The 17,696-nt window shown below is 41.4% G+C and overlaps 1 protein-coding gene across 5 annotated transcripts in view; it reads right to left on the reverse strand.

Annotated features, from left to right (window-relative positions):
* Positions 1-17,696, reverse strand: part of gbe1b (glucan (1,4-alpha-), branching enzyme 1b) — a 599,646-nt gene that overhangs the window by 339,120 nt on the left and 242,830 nt on the right. For all 5 annotated transcript variants that reach the window (XM_078560420.1, XM_078560417.1, XM_078560416.1 and 2 more), the window contains exon 5: positions 2,373-2,508. In XM_078560420.1, the coding sequence (XP_078416546.1) occupies positions 2,373-2,508 (136 nt within the window). The remainder of the gene's footprint in view (positions 1-2,372; positions 2,509-17,696) is intronic.

Genomic DNA, 17,696 nt, shown 5'->3' on the forward strand with positions numbered 1-17,696 from the left:
AATTGAGGAATATCAGGTTCCCGGAGGGTTGTGGGGCTTGAAGAAGTTTCAGAGATAGGGAGGGATGAAGCCATGGAAGGATTTGAAAACAAGGATGAGAATTTTAAAATTGAGGCACTGGTAGTGAAAATGGCAGTAGGGCCTGGTCAATATAGCCAAAATTACAAAGGTCCCTCCCTTTGCTGCATATTCAGAAAAGCACCTTGCACTCCACCTGTTCTGACATTTGTTAAGGCGACAGGCACCACTGATGATTTATTAAGTCTACTTTTTGACCGTAGTTGGGCAATTGTTCTGGGTAATGTAGCAAGCAGAAACTGGCCTTGGACCGGTTAGTCAATGAGGCATGCAGATTAGAACTTAATATTCTAATCAAGAAAGGTTAATTTACCCATGGCAGTGTGTCTAAGTGCAGGGACGAACACAACAATAAGAGATTAATTTCTAGACTATACCTTCTCACCAACTGAAGCAGTTACCTGCTTTTGCCCTTCCATGCCAGGAGTCATTCCTATGTGCCCTTGATTGCCTTGGAAAAATTCTTAAGGCTATATCAACCTTAGTCATTCTGCCATCTCATACTATTAAAGCTGCACCCCTGAGGCAGATACAGAACCTTCAAAAATCTATTGCTCATACACTGACACCCGATACGTGTTTGTATAGCATCAAATCAAACACCATAGAAGCAAGCCATTGGACGATCATGTCTGAAAGCGATATCCAATTAGTTCCACTCCCCATTGCCCATAGCCCTGTTTTGAGCTTTACCTTTTCAAGTATTTATCCAATTCCCTTTTGAAAGTTGCTATTGAATTTGCTTCCTCCACCCTTTCAAGCAGTTGATTCCAGGCATTAGAAATTCATTGAATAAAAAAAAATTCGCCCCATCTCTAACCAAGCTTTCCTGCCTACTAACCTTAAATGTGTCTCCTTTGATTACTAACTCTCTTGCCAGTGGAAACAATTTCTCCTTCCCTGCTCCATCAAAATCCTTTCACGATTTTAAACACCTCTATTAAATCAACCCTTAACCATCTCTGCTCTAGGGAGAATAATCCCAGCTTCCGCGGTCTCTTCACATAACTGAAGTTCCTCATCCCTGCTCTCAATATAGAGAGATTTTAACCAAGTAGAGCATTGGCCTCTGCACCCAAATTCCCAACCTGTTCCCAGCATGAGAAGCTCTGCATGGTAAGTACTAAAACCATCAAATTAACCTGAGCGTTCTAAGTTCCATGTCTGAAAAGCACTGATCTGTACCTTAAGATAACATGATCACAACAGGAAACTTCAGAATTTGGTGGCCTTGCTCAAAGATTGCATGGAAGACCTGTGTGGAAAATTAATACATCCCACTGGTCCATCAAAGTCTGCGCCTTTTGTGGTTGAGGAAGGAGCTTTATGCCAGACCTGAACTGAACAATATAAAGAACATAACAAAAACAGAATTACCTGGAAAAACTCAGCAGGTCTGGCAGCATTGGCGGAGAAGAAAAGAGTTGACGTTTCGAGTCCTCATGACCCTTCAACAGAAGTTCTGTTGAAGGGTCATGAGGACTCGAAACGTCAACTTTTTTCTTCTCCGCCGATGCTGCCAGACCTGCTGAGTTTTTCCAGGTAATTCTGTTTTTGTTTTGGATTTCCAGCATCCGCAGTAGTTTTTTGTTTTTATCTCTGAATATAAAGAATATGTTCCCTATGCCTGAAGAAGGGCCCACAACTGAATTAATCTGTCTGCTCTATCCTCAGATACTAATCTAACTGCTTCACATTTCCAGCTGTTTTCTCTTTTATTCTCCTTTTCCAATTGGATTAGATTCTGTGATATCAATTCTCACCAAGTAAGAAGAAAATTCTGGAAAGAAACTCTACAATTTTTTGCGAAGCAACCCACTGGGACATGTCACTTTGGACATATGGTACTCAAAGCTCACCAAATACTGGGGGCTATCCTCAGCTGCTGTCTGATTCTGTTATAGATAAACTAAGAGATTTTGCTGTGATGAGTCCATTATAATTGTATCTGTGACCACCAAGATGATCCTTAGCCATTTCTATGCTCCTATAGCTTTCAAAAGTTTGCCAAGACACCTGACGATTCTCGGCAGGACTGTTTATAATGACAGCTGTCCATTGGGGCACACGTTTAATTTTGCACTTATTAAACTCAAGTCTATGCTTCTAATGATGTGTGATGATGGAAACAACTTACTAGGACCTAGCTTAGCTGCAGGCCTCAACAGCTCATGGTTACCCCACCTTCTCCTTTAATTTCCCCTGACCCCATTCCTTTTAAAGTATTATCTGTACCTCTGAATCCAGTAAAAGATTATGGCACAGCAATCAGTCATTTCTCTGCAATAGCTTACCAAGATTCTTAATTCTGATCAGAACGTTTTGTGTGAAGTTCTTGTAAGAAGCAATCTTTCCCTCAGGTGATGCAATTCCAACATGTGCTTCGTAGATTCTCATACTTCTTGGTCTCGGAGGATGACGGTGCTTGTACTGCAAACAAATAAAATCAGTTTCTTTTTCAGTAACATCTCTGATACTCAGTCTTGTAAATCAGTCAAGCAGAGAGAAGTTTAACCACCTGCCCTGCCTCCACAGCACACAAAGCTGAAAACACAACATTGCATGCCATGAAGTGTGAAGTGATGCGCTTTGGAAAGAAGAATGAGGAGAGAAAATATAAACTAAATGGCACAATGTTAAAGCGGGTACATGAACAGAGACTCCTTGGGAATTCACATAGACAAATCTTTAATAGCAGCAGGAATAGTCGATAAGGCGGTGTTCCAAATTTATTTTGGGATATGATATATAAAGATGTGAACATCACTGGCAAGGCCAGAATTTGTTGCCTATCCCTAATTACCCTTGAGTTGAGTGGTTTGCTGGGCCATTTCAGACAGCAGTTTTCAGAGTCAATCACATTGCTGTGAATCCGGAGTCACATGTAGGCCAGACCAGGTAAGGATGTCAGGCTTCCTTCCCTAAAAGGACATTAGTGAACCAGATGGGTTTTTAAAACAATTGATGACAGTTTCACGGTCATCATTACTAAGACTAGCTCTCAATTCGATTTTCTATTAATTGAATTTAAATTCCACCAGCTGCCATGGTAGGATATGAATCCATGTCCTCACAGCATTAAGATAAAAGCAAAATACTGCGGATGCTGGAAATCTGAAACAACAACAGAAAATACTGGGAAAACTCAGCAGGTCTAGCAGCATCTGTGGAGAGAGAAAGAGAGTTAACTTTTTGAGTCCATATGGCCCTCCAGAGCTCTGTACTCTGCAGAAGGGTCTGAAGGATCTGCACTGAAGAAGGGTCATATGGACTCGAAATGTTAACTCTGTTTCTCTCTCCACAGATGCTGCTAGACTTGTTGAGTTTTTCCAGCATTTTCTGTTGTTGTTTCCTCACAGCATTAGCCTGGGTCTCTGGATTACTAATCCAGTGACTTTACCACTACACCAATGTCTCCCCCAATTATGAAGTTTATAAGATTGTTATGTTTTCAGACAGTGTTTTTAATTTAGGAGAAAATGAAGGGGGTCATGTGACCTGTTCTGAAGCCTGCCGAACAACAGGCCTGGGTGGCATGGCTGTTAAAAGATTAAAGGGGGGGCCAGGGTTGTTTTGCTGCAAAGGAGGTGTATGGTAGCAGCACCTGCATTTACATGGTTAGACTGTCTCCAAAGTCCCAGAAAGGTACTGAGAATGTCAGGTTGTAACAGTTATGATTTAAACTGTCTATTCACATCCAAGATGAAAGAGTTGGGAATCAAGGATAGCTAATCAGCATTTCTACCTGGATACAAGGCCCATGTAATTCACACGGCCATCGAGATGTGCTTTGAGGGGGGAACGGCTTCTAAGATTTCCCTGAAAACTCTCAAGACACAGGCAGCCTTCCAGAATCCAGGAGAGAGGGAGCAACTAGAGGTTGATGAGTTACCACACAGGGATGCGAGTGGGAGCTTGGGCTTGGATTGAAAAGGGCAAATTCGTGAGGATTTGAAACAAGCCTAGAAGGTTCACCTAGCATGTGCTAGAGGGAGAATTTCCAGGAAAAAACTTGACTGTGCAAAACAGTTCTGGCATTAAAATTTACCAGGCTGGGAAAGAAAAGGCATGAAGTAATTTTCAATACCTCTCTGGCCACAGGACAGGTACCAGAGGACTGGAGGACAGCCAACGTGGTTCTGTTATTCAAGAAGGGTGGAAGGGATAAACCAGGGAACTACAGGCCAGTCAGTCTAACCTCAGGTGGGGAAACTATTGGAAGCAATTCTGAGGGACAGAATTAATCTACACTTGGAGAGGCAGGGATTAATCATGGACAGTCAGCATGGTTTTGTTAAGGGGAGTCATGTCTGACTAATTTGACTGAATTTTATAAGAGGTGACCAGGTGTGTAGATGAGAGCAATGTATTTGACGTAGTCGACTTGAACTTCAGCAAGGCTTTTGATAAGGTCCCGCATGGGAGACTGATAACGGAGGTAAGAGCCCATGGGATCCAAGGCAATTTGGCAAATTGGATCCAGAATTGGCTGAGTGGCAGGAAGCAGAGGGTGATGGTCGAGGGGTGCCTTTGTGACTGGATGCCTGTGTCCAGTGTGGTTCCACAGGGATCGGTGATGGGTCACTTGCTGCTTGTGGTATATATAAATGATTTAGACTTGAATGTAGGAGGGTTGATCAGTAAGTTTGCGGATGACACGAAAACTGGTGGGGTGGTAAATAGTGAGGAGAATAACCTTAGATTACAGGAGGATATAGACGGGCTGGTCAAATGGGCTGATCAGTGGCAAATGGAATTTAATCCGGATAAGTGTGGGGTGATGCACTGGGGCAGGACAAACAAGGCAGAGGAATACACGATGAATGGTAGGACCCTGGGAAGATCAGAGGGACCTTGGTGTACATGTCCACCGGTCCCTTAAGGTAGCAAGACAGGTAGATAAGATGGTTTGAGAAGGCATATGGGATACTTGCCTTTATTAGCCGAGGCATAGACTATAAGAGCAGGGAGGTTATGCTGGAACTGTATAAAACGCTGGTTAAGCCACAGCTAGAGTATTGCGTGCAGTTCTGGAATCCGCATTATAGGAAGGATGTGATTGCACTAGAGAGAGAGTGCAGAGGATTTTTACCAGAATGTTGCCTGAGCTGGAGAGTTTTAGTTATGAGGAGAGATTGGATAGACTGGGGCTATTTTCCCTGGAGCAGAGGAGATTGAGGGGGGACATGATTGAGGTGTTTAAAATTATGAGGGGCATAGATAGGGTAGACAGGAAGGAACTTTTCCCCTTGGTGGGGGGGGATCAATAACCAGGGGGGATAGATTTAAGGTAAGGAGCAGGAGGTTTAGAAGGGACGTGAGGAAGAAGTTTTTCACCCAGAGGGTGGTGGGAATCTGGAACTCACTGCCTGAAAGGGTGGTAGAGGCAGAAACCCTCAGAACATTTAAGAAGTATTTGGATGTGCACTTGTGATGCCATGGCACACAAGGCTATGGGCCTAGTGCTGGAAAATGGGATTAGAATAGTTAGGTACTTGTTTGACCGGCGCAGACTCGATGGGCTGAAGGGCCTTTTTCTGTGCTGTAGTCCTCTATGACTCTATAAGTAAACCCTCAGGAGCTGGAATCACATTGGAGTGGGTCCAGGAAAATCAAATGACTACTAAAGACACACTGTGAAGTAGGTTTTTTGATTGTGGCAAAAGTAAAAAGGAAAAGTTCTGTTCTGTAATTTGAAGTGTAAATTGTCTACAAAAAGTGTTTTAGTGTTTTTAGTCTGTTGCAGTAAAAGTCTTAAAACATGAAATTTATCATGTCATCCTTTCAGCTATTAACTGGAAGCTCGAGCTTCTTTTTTAAAGCCATCAGTCTTCACGGGGTTCGTAACAGCTATTAAAAAAAAGCATTTGGGATCTTTGGCTGCACTAATAGAGGAATGTGGCACAAAATTTATAGTAAACCTTTATAAAATACTAGTGGTATACTAATTTCAGTTATGGCACCACACTTTAGGAAGGATCTCAAGGCCATGAGAGGTTACTGAGGAGACTTACTAGAATGAGACCAGATGCAAGGGACATTAGTTAAACCTTGAAAATTTATAGTACAGAAGCAAGCCATTCAGCCCATCATGTCTGTGCCAGCCAAAAATTACCAATTCAGCCTTATTCTGCCTTCCAACTCTTGGTCATTAACCCTGTAGGGTTACGTTAACTCAAGTGCATATCCAAGTATTTTTTAATTGAGATGTAAGTTTCTGCCTCTACACCCTTTCAGGTAGTGGGTTCCAGGCCCCCATCACCCACTGGCTAAAAAAGAAACTTTTCTTCAACTCCCCACTAATCTTTCTGCAAATATGTGAACTTTAATAATTATATTCCCAATGGCAATGCTTTGACTAATCAGAGTTGACCAGCCTGGTTTGAATTTAAACAAAAGCTTGGCAGTTAACTGTGCCCTGGTGCATTCTCCATGGCAATGCCTCTACCAGAGTCTACTTGCCAACCAACCAGCATCCTCTTCTCATGCAGTTTAAGCTGTTGTTCTCTTTGAGATTTGGTATTCTTGCGAATCTATCCTGATGAGTACAAGATAAAGAGCTTCAACAGCATGTCTCTTTTTTCAGCAATAATTATATACCGAATGTTTCTATGCTTCTTTATGTTTCACAGAATCACAGAATTGTGACGGTGTAGAAGGAGGCCATTCAGCCCATGGTGTCTGCACTGGCTCTCTGAGTATGTTAACTTAGTGCCAATCTCCTGCCTTTTCTTTCTCCTGCCTAACTACTCGCTGTGTGAAAAAGTTTTTTCTCACCTCACATTTGCTTCTTTTGCAAAACACTTTAAAACTGTGCCCTCTGGTTCTCGATCCATTTACGAGCAGGAACTGTTTCTCCCTATCTACTCTGTCCAGACCCCTCATGATTTTGAAAACTTCTATCAAGTCTCTTCTTAGATTCTCCTCTCCAAGGAAAACAGTCCCAACTTTTCCAATCTTTCCTCATAACTGAAGTATCTCATCCCTGGAACCGTTCTCGTAAACCTCTTCTACACTCTCTCCAAACTGTTCACACCCTTCCGATAGTGTGGTGCCCAGAACTGTACACAATACTCCAGCTGAGGTATAACCAGTGTCATATATAAGTTTGTCATAACCTCCCTGGTCATGTTAATTTTAAAATGGGGTCATATTGGAAAACCATCTGGGAAACACTGCCTTAATATTTCCTCTCTCACCATGTTTATAGTATCCAATTTTTCACACATCTCTTTAACTGCAATATGAAGTAAGTGGAGAACCTGCAATTGTTATCCTTAGAGTAGCTTAATTAAGAGGAGATTTGTTAGTGTTCAAAATCATGAATCATGACTTTAATAGAATTAATAAGGATTAACTTTCTCCAGTGGCAGAAGGGTCAGTAACCAGAGGACACAGATTTAAGGTGATTGGGAAAAGAACCAGAAGTGATGGGGAAACTTTTTCTTATGTAGCAAGTTGTTGTGATCTAGTATGCACTGCCTGAAGGGATGGTGGAAGCAGATTCAGTGGTAACACTTAACAGGAAACTGTATAACTACTTAAAAGGAAAAAATTGCAGGGCTATGGGGAAAGAGCAGGGGAGTGAGACTAATTGGATAGCTCTTTCAAAGAGCTGACACCATGTATCGAATGGCCTCCTTCTGTGTTGTACTATTCGCTGATTCTAAGTCCTCTCACAGTTTCGTGTTGCAATGTGTGGAGGTGTCGTACTAAAGCTAAGCACAGGCTGGAAAGACAGAACAAAATAACAAGGCAGGAGCTTGACTGGTAAACTACAGCACCGGGAGTGGCCTGGAAATAAAACATCAGCATGTGCCCAGGCAATGGAATGCATCAAACATGCCTGATGAAAAAAAAAGGGAAAAAAACAAAAAATGCAGTTCCTGCTGATGAACAGGCATTGATTGTGTGCTACTCTTTGCCCAAACATCACCATTTATATTAAATTCTTACCTCATCTTCCACGTTACAAAGAATCTCATTACTCTAACTTTTATTATTTTTTCCTGTTTATCTGTCAGCGCAACAAAATAATTAAGTGCAGCTTTGCAGTTTTAATTCATTTACGACGAAAAAAAGTGCTGTTATAAAAGAGACAAAGACCAACAGGGATGTTTCAATTCCTTTTTAGATGTAAGTCATGTTTTCCCTCTCACCAAATAAGAGAGCGAACATGAATTACTTTAGAAATGCAGCCTAATTACAGAAGACAACAGTTGGGAGAGAACTACTATTGTCATTGAGGAGCTGTGACTAAATTCAGTGAGTGAATCTGTACTCATAGCTCAGAAAGAACTGGTTACACTTCAGGTTTTTAATAACCATTAATATTTTTGTAGTGCTCTTAAACTACAGGAGTCACATTATACACGAGCGGACAAACACAAAAGCTACACGTCGAAGAAAGTCCCTTTTATATTAGTGGCCTCAGGAGACCATCTTTAATATATAAAAGAGGAGCTGGGGGTATAACACAAGTAGTATTCAATTTGTTTCTTTCAAAGGTAGGACAGAGATTCTTGAGTTTTAATCTTTAATGCAGCATTTCAATTTTCAAAACTCCTTCACAGGCTGAATTCTGCCGGCAACCTATTTATTTCTATAAATAAAAGCAAAATACTATGCATGCTGGAAATCTGAAATAAAGTCAGTAAGTGCTCAAAAAACTTAGCTGGTCTGGCGGTATCTGTGGAGAAATAAAGACAGTTAACATTTCAAGTCCTTATGACTCGTTTTTGGAGATTTATTTCTACATCTTGGCAATTATTAGAGATTGTAGAAAAGTGCATAGTTTGTATCTGAAGTGTGTTGGGTACTATCTATATAGAAATGTCCAAGCTAAGAATACCTGGAATACATGTGTTAAAAACTTTCCATCTGTAAACCCAGTCAAGTTTTCTATATTCCTCTTATAAACTCATAGAATGGTTACAGCACAGAAGGCGGCCATTTGGCTCATCCAAATGGCGGTGCACCCTCTTCCATCACCACGCATAGAAACAGCAAATGGAAACTTACTGAGCTGTAATTACAAGCTATTCCCAGTGTAAGCGACACACCACTATCAAATGCAGGATGGCATAATTACACTGTGACAGGTTTACACAGAGAGACAAGGACATCAGTTAGATGGGAACACCATCGCTTGTGGCTCCAAGCCACACACCATCTTGACTTAACAATATATCATCAGTCCTTCACTGTTGCTGGGCCAAAATCCTGGGACTCCCTAATGGCACTGTGGGAGTATGTACACCTCACGGACTACAACAGTTCAAGAAAGTGGCTCACTACCACCTTCTCAAGAAGATCAAGGGATGAGCAATAAATGCTGGCATTGCCAGTGATGCCCACATACTGGCATGAGTTCATAAAAAAAGACAGTTTTCATTACAAATCCGTGTACTGGAGTCAACACTAGTAGAGACTGAATGCAGAACTTGAATATTGGGATGGAAATAAGTCAGTGTTTCCTGATCAAATTATATTCTGACTCTAGTTCACATGAAAATCACAGTTGATCTCTGTTTGAGGGATAAATACTGGGCTCAGGAGCGAACTCCCCTGCTCTTCATCTTTTATCTAAGTTTCCCCTCTCATCCACATGCTGTTCTTTGCTGACATTATCCACAGTCATGGGTGACAACTTCCATACATATGCCAACAATACCAAGCTTTACATCTTCACCTGTCCTCTCGATGCTATAACTTACCTCTGCGTTTTAGGATTGACTGATTAAGGTGACTGACATTAAGTCATGAATGAGACACAATTTCCTCCAACTGAATATCAGGAAGGCTGAAACTATATTCCCTCCATAAAATCTATACACCTGCCCCTCAAAATCTTAACCCTAACCAAGCTGTTCACTTTTACCCTTACTAATAGCACTGTGGGTGTACCTACACATTTTAAACTGTTAGTTATTTGATACCACAGAACTTGAATATTGCGGAAAAAAGAGACATACTATCGAAGCTTTTCGTCCTGCACTCATCAGGGCAGCTCACCAAGACAAACCAATAGTAAAGAAAACGACAATTTATACTGCATGAGAAGAGGTTGGCAAGTGGACTCAGATTGGTAGAGGCATTGCCATGGAGAATGCAGCAGAGAACAGTTAACTTCCAAGCTTTTGTTCAAATTCAAACCAGGCAGGTTGTCTCTGATTGGTCAAGGCATTGCCATGGTGAATGAGTCAGGAATGGCTGTCCCCCAAGCTTTTGTTTAGCTGGAAAAGGCACAATGTGTGGATAAGCTTGTGTAAGTGAGCCACACTGAGGGCCCGACTGATAATCTTAAATTGGTATTCTAATGTGTCCCACTTTAGATGCGATTCCACAGTTGGACAATGATTGTGCTAAGAATTACATTGAAAACCAACTTCAGATTATCAGCCGGGCTCTCAGTGTGGCTTGCTTATGCATATTAGAAGCCACATATATTCACACACAGGGCCCTGTCCTTTGCAGACAGAAGGAGCATGTCCATGCATTGTGCCTTTTCCAGCGAAACAAGAGCTTGGGAGACAGCCATTCCCTGATTCACTGCCCATGGCAATGCCTTGACCAGAGTCGATCTGTCTGGTTTGTATTTGGACAAAATCTTGGCAGTTAATTGCTCCCTGGTGCATTCTCCAAGGCAACGCCTCTACCAATCAGCACTCTTTTCTCATGCAGTATAAATTGTTGCTCCTTTTGCTGTTGATTTATCTTGCGAGCTGTCCTGATGAGTGCAAGACCAAAAGCTTCAACAGCATGTCTCTTTCTTTCAGCAATAACATAGACTAGTGATTCTAGGCGACAGCTCACCACCACCTTCGCAAGGGCAATTAGGGATGGGCAATAAATGCTGGTCTAGCCAGCGATGCCCACATCCCGTGAATAAATTTTAAAAACCCATATAGGAGAATGTGACCGTCTCTATCCCACTGCCACTGACATGCTTATTTATGCTTTTATAACCTTCAAGGCCCATTTCCACAATGCTCTCCTTACTGGCCTCTCATCCTCTGCCCTTCATTAATCTGAACAGATCCAAACACCATCTGTACTGCCGGGCTTGTTCCTCATCTCCACCCTTGGTGTAAACTACCAGCTTCTTGTCTCCTGCTGCAACCTGTCTCAGCCTTGCATCACCTCCCATGCCCTTTGTTTCTTTGATTCCAGCTTTCTGTGCATTCACCTTAATGTCCCTTTACACTGCATTGGTGAGGCAGCAGAAGGTTTTATAATCTAGAGTAGCCACCATAAAACTCTCAATCTCTCTTTTCTCTTAAAAGCCACATCTTCAAACAAGTTATGCGTCAACACTCATTTCTCAGCCATTGTAAACTATAAGTAGTTGGCATCTATTTAATTGCTGATTTTGAGACTTTGCTGTGCTCAAATTGGCTGTCAGACAACAGTGACTGCACTCCAAAAATAATTCATTGGCTGTGAAAGAGAATATTTTTACGCAGCGAGTTGTTATAAATGCATTGCCTGAAAGGGTGATGGAAGGAGATTCAATAATAAAGTTTTAAAGGAATAAATATTTCAAGGAAAAATCTGTAGGTCTATGGGGGAAGAAGCAGTGGAGTGTGATTAATTGGATGGTTCTTTCAAAGAATCAGCAAGGTGTAATGGGTCAAAAAGCCTCCTTCTGTGCTATGCTATTCTATGATTCTACGAAACTCTTTGAGACATCCTTCAGGTGTGAAAGGCACTGTTCAAATGCACATTTTTTGGTTAGGTAATGTACTGTTCAGCCTTGAAACCACTTTGGCCTAAAATATTTCCTGCTCAGAAGTTTGGGGGCAGAATAGGTTTTGATTCAGGGGGGACTGAGTGGCACAACAGGTCCCTACACTCCTCCTGGAGCACAGATTGATGGATCAAATCTGCCACTAGTCTACTCCAAGAACCTTAATGAAATCAGTTGGGAAGTCAAAACCCAGGTTTGTTTGTACGTTGATCAACAGCACAATGCCACTCATAATTCAGCATCAGTTGGCAGTCTTATTCAAACAAGGCACAAGAACAATTGATGTTGGAAATGGAAATGTCACTACGATTCAGTAGGGCTTGCTTTTCTTTCAAGTTAACATACATCGTGGGGCAGTGTTAAAGGAGCTTCAACCTATAGCTCATCCAAGCTGTTCTTGATCTGGGAGGAGGAAATGATGTCACTGGATGCCAAAACTGAAAGAAGAGCTACCTTTGCCCTGGCAACAACAACTTGCATTCATACAGTGCATATAATGTAGTAAAACACACCAAGATGCTTAACAGGAGCACGATCAGACAAAAATTGACACCGAGCTACCTAAGGAGATATTAGGGCAGGTGATCAAAACGTTTGCTCAAACAGGCAAGTTTTAAGGAGCATCTTAAAGGCATAGAGACTTAAGGAGGGAATCCCAGAGCTTGAAAGGGCTTTGGCAGATACTAAGCACAAAATGTCACCAAAATGGAAAAAAATAAAAAGGTTTGGGGCCATGAACATGTTACTAATTGAAGGTGTTTTTAACCTAAGCATCAAATGTTTTAGTGTTAAACAGTAGGTCTGCCCATTAGCTTCTGAAAGTTGGTGAGCAGATAATGGATCAATCGGAGGCTGATTTAGGATTTAGTAAAATGCAAGGGTGAGGATGAGAATGTGTGCATCTCTTTTCTGCACGGACTCTGATGGAACACCCAGAAATGCATTAATGCTTTGACACATAGTAGATAAGAACACAGGAACAGGAGGAGGCCATTCAGCCCCTCAAACCTGTTCTAATATTCAATCAGATCATGGCTGACCTATATCCTTATTTCATCTGCCTGCCTTAGGTCTTCAGCTCTGTTGGTCAAAGCAAGTATTTTGGACAAGAAACCAGCAGAACTCCATCAGGTCTTTAACTTTTGAAGATTGTGTGTTGAATTCCTGCAGTGGAGCTCAAATCCACAACCTTCTGAGTCACTGGAAAACGCCCTTGGTTCTGCAACCCTTAATACCCTTGCCTCTTGAATAAATATATCAATTTCAACTTTGACATTTTTAATTGACCTCCTAACCTCAATAGCATCTAGGGAGAGAAAATTCCAGATTTCCACTAGGCTTTGTGTGAAGAAGTGTTTCTGACATCACCTCTGAACAGCCTTGCTCTAATTTTACGGTTATGCCCCTTTGTTCTGGACTTGTCTTTTCAAAGAAAACAGAATTTAAATGTGAAATGGCTTCAAAAGGCATCTCTGCTGAAGGCAAATACACAGGCAGGATTTTCTCACACAGAAAGACAGCAAAACAGTTGGCAGGTTATTACAGTGTGGCAAACCCCACATAATGGTAAACAAAATAATGCGTTCAATAAATGTGATAGAACAAATCAATCCTACACCATAGCTTCTTGTCCAGAAACATCTAAGAAGCTGTCACTGGATGGGTGACAAAGGCGCAGGTTTTATTCTGCATCAAACACGGAAAATTTCAGCCTTGATTTCATCAGGCTTTTTAAATATAGCCATCCCTCCTTACCAATTTTCAAAATGGAGAACAAAGTCAGGATCTCCATGGATACAGAGACCAGGTTGCAGATTTGAAAATGAGGCAGATAAAGGGACTTGATTCCACAGAAAGTCAAAACACAGCAATGGGGCCCAGATGTTGTGAGATAAATGACTCATTAGCATGTCATACAGTATTTCTGTGTTATAGAGTCTTTGATCTTGTATGATTGACAGAATTATCTCTGAAGACACAAATTGTGTAAGAATTGAGTTTCTCCTGTAACCTTCAGTTCTGACAGATCTGAATTCCATGGGTTAGCATACGAATTCATGTCACCCACAATGCACAGCACTACATCATGTATTGAAAGACTGTTGCTTCCAAAAGTTCTAGTGATAGTCAAGCTGTGCAAGAATAAAACCCTTGAATTTCATAACCTGAAGACCCATAGAGCTTTATGGACAATAAAGTAAATGTGAAATACAGTAAGTTGTCTAATATAGGAACAATAGGAGCCAATTTGTGCATAGCATCACCCTACAAAGTGAAAATGATAAGCTATTTCAAGGCACGGTAGATTTTTACCTTCACTGACCAGCCAGCAAACTGATGGAGTGGACTGTTCAACCAGTACAAGTCCTCCTCACTCATCACACCTGCACCTGCTAACCTGCAATGACTCTCTGTCTGGCAATGCCTCAGTTTTAAAAATTCTCTTCCTGGTTTTCAAATCTATGTGGCCTTGTCCCCCTCCCTAGTTTTTTTTACATTTGTTCATGGAATGTGGGTATCACTGGCAAGGCCAGCATTTATTGTCCAACTCTAATTGCCCTTAGATGGTGAGCCAAAGAGCATAGAGGTTATGTTACTGAACTAGCAATCCAGATGCCTGGACTAATTAATGGCCCATTGTTATGACACTGCAGTTGGTAAAGACTGTTACTTAAAATCCCAGGGGGAAACTTTAAACAACTGTCATAACCTATATTTTCAAGTGGTATGTTTGAGGTGCAACTCTAAATTCAGGAATAAGACCACCAGTTCGAGAGATTTTTATATCAAACTACATGAGACATTTGTTAATTTACACAAGCTAAACATATACACATGGCTAAAAATTACCATAACTTCTTAACAAATTCCCAAACTAATCTCCACTAAGGCAACAGCAACCCATAGACTTTAAACAGACGCCAGGCAAAGCATTTTCACCTTACAAATTCAAAATGAGGTTCCTTTCACTGTGGTTCCTTTGCAGACAGTTGTAGGCTTACAGCTGCTTTGATGTTACATTGCCTCTGCCCTGCACACACAAAACTGCTTCCTGTTATACCTAGCACATATCTTTGAATGTAAATTCTCATTATAGCACCAGGCCCTTTGAACTCCACCCAATCTAACAATAAGACCCCGTTCATAGTACCAATTTTATCAGCAATATAAACATTGATCGGTGTCTCCTAGCTAGGTGCATGATTTCACTCCCCTTCTTGAATGCTCTATTAAACAAAATGCAAATGTACTCTTTACCTCTCTGTTTACATCTCAAAACTACTATACATCAAAGCACCCAGACTAGCTGGCTTTAATCCAATTAAAACACAGACTCACCCACAGACTAAACCTCTATTTAAAAAAATAATTTCCAATTACATTAAATACATTAATAGCTTCATGGCATCCATAAACATCATGGCAGCTGGGGAATTTAAATTCAGTTAATTAAATAAACTTGGAATTAAAAAAACTAGTCACAGTTATGGTGATCATGAAACTACTGGATTGCTATTAAAAAAACTATCTGGTTCACTAATGTCTTTTAGGGAAGGAAATGTGTCGGTCTGGCCTATATGTAACTCAACACCCAGAACCCTCTGCCCTCAAAAATGACCTAGCAAGCCGCTCAATTATATCTTAAAGGCAATTACAGATGGGCAATAAACACTGGCCTTGCCTCATCCCGTGCATGAATAAATTAAAACTGCCAAGGCTTCTTTGACAGCATCTCTCAAACCTGGCTTCTGCCAACTAGAAGAACAAGCACAGCAGGAATTTGGGTACACTGCTACCTGCAAGTTACCCTACAAGCCACACAATCCTGACTTGGAAATGTATCGCCATTCCTTCATCATCGCTGGGTCAAAATCCTGGAACTCCTTTTCCAACAACACTGTGGGTGTACTTACACCACATGAACTGCAATGGCTCAAGGCTGTGACTCACCGCCACATTCTCAAGGTCAATTACGGTTAAGCAATAAATGCTGGCCTTGCCAGCAACATCCACATCCCATGAATGAGCAAATAAAAATCTCTAGCCTCCTCCAGCCCTACGAGCTTCAAAGAACTTTGTACTCCTCCAATGTTGGCCTCTTACATAGTTTAATTTACTCATCAGTGGTGGCCATGCCTTCAGCTGTCCAATTCTTAAGCCCTGGAAGTTCCTCCCTAAACCTGAACACCTCTCTCATACAAACATATGAATCACCATTTAATAAGATATTGGATGATCTGATTGTAACCTCAACTGCACTTTCCTTCCTACCCCCTTTATCCTTTGACTCCATTGTCAATCAAGAATCTATCTAACTCAGTCTTAAAAATATTCAATGAGCCTGCCAGCACTGCTCTCTGGGGAAGAGAGTTCCACAGACACATGACCCTCAGAAAAACATTCCTCTTCTCATTGCCTTAAATGGGAGACCCCTTATTTTTAAATTGTGTCCACTAGTTCTAGTTTCTCCCACAAGGGGAAACATTCTTGCAGCATCCACCCTCAAATCCCCTCAGGATCTTACATGTTTCAGTAAGATCACCTCTCACTCTTCCAAGCTCCAGTGGATACAGGCCCAACATGTCCTCATAAGTCAACCTCCTCCATCCCAGGGTTCAGTCGAGTGAACCTTCTCCGAACTGCTTCGATTGCAATTATGCCCTTTCTTAAATAAGGAGGTCAAAACTGTACACTGTACTCTAGACGTGGTTTCGCCAAGGCCCTATACAACTGTAGCAAAGAGGTGTCAGCTGTGGCTCAGTTCATAGCACCCTTGCCTTTGAATCAGAAGGTTGTGGGTTCATGTCCCAATCCCGGAAAAACCAAGAACTGTGAATGTACTCGAAAGAGTTACATGCGATCTGTTGACAACTCGAAAGAAAGAGTTACAACTGTAGCAAAACATCCTTGCTTATATATCGCATTTCACTTACAATAAATGAAAACATTCCATTCGACTTCCTAATCACTTGCTGTACCTGCAAATGAACTTTCCCTGATTCATGTACCAGGGCCCCCAGATCCCTTTGTACCGCAGAGTTCTGCAATCTCTCTCCATTTAAATAAAATGCTTCTATTTTATCCTGCCTGCCAAAGTGGACAAGTTCATATTTCCCCACATTATACTCCATCTGCCAAATGTGTACCCATTCACTTAACCTATCTATATCCCTTTGCAGGCTCCTTATATCCTCTTCACAACTTATTTTCCTAACTATCTTTGTGTCAGCAAATTTAGCAACCATACATTCAATCTGTTCATCCAAATCATCGATATAAATTGTAAATAGTTGAGGCCCCAGCACTGATCCAATCTAGCAGAGATTGGTAGAAGGATTAGAGGGGACATGAGGATAAACTTCTTCACCCAGAGGGTGGTGAGTGTTTAGAATTTGCTGCCTCGTTTGGTGGAGGGGGCAGAAACCCTCAATTTATTTAAAAGGTGCCTGGATCTGCACCAAAGTGCTGTAACCTGCAAGGTTACGGACATGGTGCTTCAAATTGGGATTAGAATGGGCAGCTAGTTTTTTTTATTTTTTTCTTTTTCGGCTGGCACAGACAATGGGCTCAATGGCCTCTTTCTGTGCCATAGCTTTTCTATGGTTCCATGGTTCTATGATCTGTTCTGTGGCACTTCACTCATTACAAAAAGGGTGGTACTGCCAAATCGAGAGCGCCCTGGTTATCAAGAAGCATACAGGTCAAAGTAAAGCAGAATAAGAAAGCTTATGACACTCACAAAAGACTTAATACTACAGAAAGCCCAGAGGAGTATAGAAAGCACAGGGGTGAAGAAAAATGGAAATTAGGAAAGCAAAGAGGGATACAAATAAATTTTGGTAGGTAAAATCAAAGAAAAATCTAAGAT

Source organism: Cetorhinus maximus, chromosome 16 (assembly GCF_964194155.1).
Source record: "Cetorhinus maximus chromosome 16, sCetMax3.hap1.1, whole genome shotgun sequence".
NCBI lineage: Eukaryota > Metazoa > Chordata > Chondrichthyes > Lamniformes > Cetorhinidae > Cetorhinus > Cetorhinus maximus.